This window comes from Macrobrachium nipponense, chromosome 23 (assembly GCF_015104395.2).
Source record: "Macrobrachium nipponense isolate FS-2020 chromosome 23, ASM1510439v2, whole genome shotgun sequence".
Lineage (NCBI taxonomy): Eukaryota > Metazoa > Arthropoda > Malacostraca > Decapoda > Palaemonidae > Macrobrachium > Macrobrachium nipponense.
In genome coordinates, this window is record NC_061090.1 from 15,014,002 (window position 1) to 15,020,618 (window position 6,617).

At 33.1% G+C, this 6,617-nt stretch overlaps 1 protein-coding gene across 5 annotated transcripts in view; it reads right to left on the reverse strand.

Moving 5' to 3' along the window:
* Positions 1-751: 751 nt before the first annotated feature.
* LOC135198828 (protein RER1-like) overlaps positions 752-6,617 on the reverse strand; it is a 49,498-nt gene continuing 43,632 nt past the window's right edge. For all 5 annotated transcript variants that reach the window (XM_064226829.1, XM_064226815.1, XM_064226821.1 and 2 more), the window contains 4 exons: positions 5,208-5,412; positions 4,565-4,695; positions 2,324-2,407; positions 752-1,978 (listed from right to left, as the gene is read on the reverse strand). In XM_064226829.1, the coding sequence (XP_064082899.1) occupies positions 1,889-1,978; positions 2,324-2,407; positions 4,565-4,695; positions 5,208-5,412 (510 nt within the window). In that variant the 3' untranslated portion in view covers positions 752-1,888. The remainder of the gene's footprint in view (positions 1,979-2,323; positions 2,408-4,564; positions 4,696-5,207; positions 5,413-6,617) is intronic.

Consider the following 6,617-nt stretch of genomic DNA (forward strand, 5'->3'; position numbering starts at 1 on the left):
GATGTTAATACTATTGAGAACAAAATTTTAAGAAATTACTAGCAAAGCACGACATTCCAGCAGTGCCAAACTATCACAGACATGCAGACTTAGGATCACATTGTGGGTTAAGTCCTTAACAAGCATTTACCTTCCCCACCACTATATGGCAATGACTTCAGCTGCTTGCATGCAGATGGGATAGCAAAAGGGCAATAAAAATATGGACTGCCATAAGCACTTGGGGTATTGGTACATGCAATTACCCTTTGAAGGAAGCAAAATATCACAAAAGTAGTAGATATAAAGTGCTAAACACACCCAGCTCTGCCCATATACATATCCATGACAAATTCCCAAAGTTCCTCCAATCTTCCATACTGAATAGGACAATTTCCTGGTCCTGTCATTTAGTCTATTTCCAGGAGGATCTCTTCACCTCCAGTTTGCTAAACATCAGACACTTAGCAAAATATAAATAAAGGGGTCAAATTATTAAAGATTTTAATAAATGCACACCCTTCATCAGCTCTTCCTTAATATTAGATTAACCAAGTCAGCAATACCAAACTCCTAATATGGATGGTATTCATTTGCTGAAGATTTGGCTAGTCCCACTAACTGGGGAAGAAAAGATCTGCAGGACATATTGTTATCTCATGTTAAGAAAAGAATGTCACCAACACATTACCTGAGGATACTGCATCCAAGCAGTTTGGATCAGACATTTATTCATATAAAATAGGATAAGGACAGGAAGCAAACATTTCCAAAAAATTCACTTAAATCATATTATCATCATTTACTCTCGAGACACGACTCTCACATCAAACATCTAGAAAAAGACTAAAGTAGTATGTAGTGCACTCCCCATACACTTGTACCCCTCTAAAAATATTTTAGATTATATTTCAACATTGCACATTATTTACAACTCAATATCTTTTAGTATAATCTTTGATCACTGAACTTGCAAAACAAAATTGTTTGTCTTTTCAAAGAAAAAGCTAACAGGTCCAATAGTACAACAAAATTCCTTTGACTTGGAAAGAGGCCTAATACAACAAATTTCCTAAAATTTTGTTAACCATTTGGTTGAAAGTTTTCCATTATAATAAAAGCAAAACTACTGGAAAAACTAGCAAGATCACCATTCCAAAAAATTCTCCTTTACACATTTATAAAAGCATTTTCAACAAATATTACAAAATTTCTTTTAAATCTTAATCATGGTGTGAAATCTATACCATCTGTCTTGAATAACAATAATATACAGTAAATACCAATTATAGTAATAGCACTACCTATATTTAAACAATAGATTTTGATACAATTTCTGTATACCTGTACAACATGACTATTAATGACGTGCCTTATTCCTTTAAAAAAAAAAAAAAAAAAAAAGTGGCTAAAGTGTATTCAACTCTTTAATCTCCATTATACATTTCCTTATGACATAAATACAAGATTAACCCATCTAAAAATATTTTACAGCTATATGAAATCACTGTACAGGTATAGTATAAACATCCATTGTAAGTAAAGAACTAAGGAATGATGAGTAACATGAAAGCCTAAAATAAAAGAATGGAGACAAAAATAACACTATTGTTAATATGATGACCATTAATTACAAAATTCAGTTATGAAATGTTTCAAATTTGGAAATGAATCGGCAGTCAAAAGGTTGGCTTTATATATGTGAAGAGCAATCCCGTGTACCTAAGCACAGTAGTCAAAATAGTGAATTGGCGCCAATATGGCTATCAACGTTCATGTAATTTACTGTACTGTACTTGGTATTGTACACTTCCAAAAATAACTTCCACAAATAATGATATTTAACAGCCGCAAAAGTAGCAGCACTGCAGTAGGCTACGCTTAATAAATGTGATATCCTATGACAGGGTCAGTGGGCAGCAGGTTTAGCTGAACTCTCTTGGCTCTGGTAGCGTGGTTTCCCCAAGGAGAACGGTAGGTATTTATACTTTATCATGTGCTGAAAACAAAATATTTGTGATAAATCTAACTTTCCAGCACCAGAAATATGAAAATAATTATTTGAACAACTTTCAGCAAAGCTAAGATGATTTTATTAGTACTAAAACTTTTGAAAGTTAATCTTTAAATTTGTATAAAAAAATACAAAGCTAAAATTTTTTTATTCTTTGTATATATAAATAGAAAGCGAAGATTTTTTATGCATAATAAAACTTTTTAAAGTTAATTTTTAAATTTGTAAAAATATATATAATTGTGGAACACTGATGAGTTAAACTTTCACATACCCTGGCAGATTCACGAAATATTTTAATTAATAACAAAATATTAGAGAGAGACTTACCCTTATTTGTCTTTTCATAGTAATGCAAAACAGTGTGATGAAGTACATGACAAGAATGGGCCAAAACACCGGCACATTAAACAGCTGCAAAATAAAGTTGAGTATTATAAATGTACTGTAATCACAGAGCTATATAACTTCTGAAACTGAGAATGTAACATCATATATTTAGTCAATCCATCACATTCTACCTATCTAGATTTTTTTGTCTTAAGAGCAATTTACTAGAGTATCAATTATTCCTGCATCATATATATATACACACACATTTCACATGCTCCCTTTGGTCTCTTTCAGCTAGATCTTTTTAACTTTGCTTTATTTAATTTCTGACGATTATAATTAAAAAAATCTTTGGGTAAGCCTAAAAATGGCACCAACATGGCTCACTGGTCTAAAACGCTACTTTACCCTATAACAGTGCTCTCCTAAAATGACAAAACTTAAATTACAGCAGTCCAAACACTCAAATAGACAATTAAATATATACTTCACTGGAGAACGTAATGTTTGCAAAACTTATGGTAAACTAAAGTGGAGATAATCTGTAAATGAAAAATTTACAATTATGCATACTACGTACTATCATTGAAAAATAAAGTTTCAATTTACAACCAAAGCTTGAACAAATTTGGACAGAAAACCTATGTATAAGTTTTATATGTAATGCATACAATTAGTATAGTATACTGGGTAAATATGATCACAGTTACATTTCTTGACTAGTATAGAGCTCACCCCAAAGAATTTAGTACTTTTAATATGGGATGAAAACTCTAGCAAAAACAACTTGGAAGGTGGACAAGCTACGGGAAAAGAAACTATGTAGAAATAATGAAATGTAATAATAAAGCTGTTGAAGGCACCAAGCAAAGAACAATGCCCTCTTCATAAATATGAAAGACAATACATATATAAATAACCCATTCTGCAAAGATACTACGTATATGAAAGACTCAGTATGTGCCATTCTCTGATTGGACCCTATGGATTATTAGCAAAATTAACAAGACATTGTATTTAATAGTATGCGTATAATTCATACTTTCTCTCTCTCTCTCTCTCTCTCTCTCTCTCTCTCTCTCTCTCTCTCTCTCTCTCTCTCTCTCTCTCTCTCTCTCTCTCTCTCCAAATATGATTGCTCCATAGAATTCCTCTGACCCATAAATACTAATCTTAACCTGTTAAGATCACTTATGTGAGAAATGGTTGCTCCCTGTATCATAACATTTCCCTACTCGCAGAGTGGCTATTTGGTCTATGCTAGTTTTCATGATATTATTTTTTTCCCACTGGTCTTTTTTTTCACTGGTAATGTTTTTCTGCATAAATATATCAGAATGAGAAAAGATGAAAGAATTTTCATTTTCATATCCTAAAGATTACAAACATGAAACATATAGGAAAAATTACTCTTTCGTATGCCATTCCCAGAAACAGAGCCAATAGAGCAATGAATAGTTTAATTTCATTTAAATTTGTCATATCTATTTAGTGCATGTGATATTGTAATCATACTTTCTATATTTATCTAGAAACTGGTTGGCAAATCATTACATTATTATTACATTGTGCTTCATGACACGGTCATAAATAAATTTCACACCTTTAACTGAATGAAAAGTACTGAAGGGACTTCTCTGCTTATCAGTTACTTTCCAGTCACATGGCAATGCAATGCTCGATTCTAAATTATGGTTATCTTCAAAATCAGATAAACCATTCAGTCCATGTTAGAGGCTCCTGACCTGCTACTCCGAGTCTCGTAGTCATCATCAGTCTCTACACTGGGTAGTGATAATATCTCTTTGGAAAGCTCATTAATGGATGGATCAAAAGAAAAAGAAGTCATTCTTTTATCAATAAATGCTAAGTGTAGGGGGCAAAAGGTAGATAGCTTTTGTCAGACTGTCCTACCATTTATCCCTAGTTTGACTCATGTGTTGCCAAATGATTTTCTCACAATTTGTATACAAGTAAAGTGTATACTATGAATTTGATCAGTAAGGCACCCGCCTTGAAAGAGGAAAACATGCTCCGTTGAAAGCGGTGTGATATAGGATGACGGCAACCAAGATATGCTGTTGGTGATGCTAACAGGTAAATTCTCTACGTATGCAGTACTCTACGCACATTAGACATATCAGTATTTCAAATTATGTAACAAATTTCCTCAAGTCTCGTCAAATACTTTTATTGTCAGAAGAATAAATTCAACATAACCTATATACTATATCTTACCTGAAAGAATGTACAAAAGAACGCAACTAACGTGGACTTTGTGACACTATACCAGAATTTGAACTCTGGAAGACGCCTCATGAAGGGCCGGAATTCTTCATTTGCTTTGGTGGGTAAGCCTGGTCCGTCATCTGTAAGTTTGAAAGTAAAAAATTTATGGTACATTTTTCACGACTGAGCAAGGGATTTATTTTGAATAATTTCCAGCACCACATCATGAGTATTTGTTCTTAATTACCTTTTACAAGAAATAACATTATTATTGGTGATGTCCTGTTCATATCCAATTCATCAACATCTTCCCAGCCGTCTTTTATGCAAATTCACTCAAGCTGCGAGGTAGTTAACTAACTGGTCTATATCAAAATGCAACAATCATAAATTTATCTCCTCAATTGGCAGGTTCATTTACGTCATAAAATCACCTTTGTATAAGAAAGAGTCAAATACACAACTGCCTCTCTCAAGACTTTAGGTACAGGAGACAAAGAAGAATAGTACACAATTCCAGGAATTTCACTCATGTTAATAAATTGTCTTTCACAACCAACAAAAAATTAACAGTCTAAAAAAGCTTTATTGCATTCATAGTAAATAGAAATTAGCATACAGGAAAAAAAGGTAATGTTACAAAAAAACTAACCTTCATCTTGTGTAAATGCTGGATCAATTTTTGGTGTGAGGAATGCAAGGAAGAGATTAAGATGATAAATGCCCAGTGCATAACATACGATATACCATCCCTGTCTTACCACAATACGAAGCACAAACCCTACGATCATAACCATTGTAAAAATCCATCGAGAAGCGGTGTGAGGTGTCCATTTGTCTAGGTAGTACTGATATATCTGAAACAAAGTACACAAATTAAATAAAACACCGGGCATTTAGTTAAAAATACCTTTTTAAAATTTTTTCATTACAAAAGGATTTAGGAAATCCTAAAAAATATTAATGGGAATCAAAATCCTGGTGAAATTATCTGGAACATTAACAAATTTGGAAACCAAGTACTTTTTATGTGATTTGACTTTTAATGCAGGTACATATACTTATTTATTATCCATGTACTGATACTATGATGTTGCTTTTAATGCAGGTGCTTGATGATTTGATACATTTCATACAAAGGCTTGATAATTATTTTCCTTATGCTGCAAACAATGCAAAAGAGAAATGGCTACGAACTTGCCATGCTAATTCCCCCACAATTTTCACGTAAAAAAAATAGTAGTAAGAGGATAGTGATTAAAAGATTAAAATACCTGATAACACACACAAAACTCACAAACCAGTTCCAAATATACAATAGTATACACACGTGGAAACACAAGGTATCCATTAATGTCTAATACAGGCAGTCCCCGGGTTACGATGGGGGTTCCGTTCTCAAGACGCGTTGTAAACCCGAAAATCGTTGTAAAAAACCTTACTTTTAATGCTTTGGGTGCATTAAAAACTATGTAAACTGCATACTTATTGCATTTTTCATTAAAAAAAAAAAAAACCTTCAAATATTGATTATTTTGCATTTTTGGGGTCACATTTCTTCTGCCAGATCAGCAATGTAGGCGTCGAAACCCTGGAAATAATTTCTGATGAACATAATTGAAAAGCGCCTTAACCTCGGAACGTCACAAGCCAAACCCGTTGTAACCCGGGGACTGCCTGTACATTGGAAAAATCATGTAGATATTCTACACCAATGTTAAGAAATTCAATACAATGGTAATATGAAACTAACAATATTAGTAAAATATTACTGTGATTACTCAGTGAAATAAATCCTGCCTATACAGAATACAATTGCTTCAGTACAGCATTCTAAAATGCACAACTATCATTAAAAATTAGTTGTAAAAATGCAATTGTGATTTTGAATAACAGCTGCCCCCCAAGGCACAGGACAACCTTGCTTCTCACCCAATAAAGAACAAACAAGAGAAAGAGCTGCTATCATCACCCACAAAAATATATTCCTTCTGAAGGGACACTGAATAGCCTCTTTTTGTGTCTCATAAGGAACTTCAGCAAAAGATGAAGTCTACTCCAT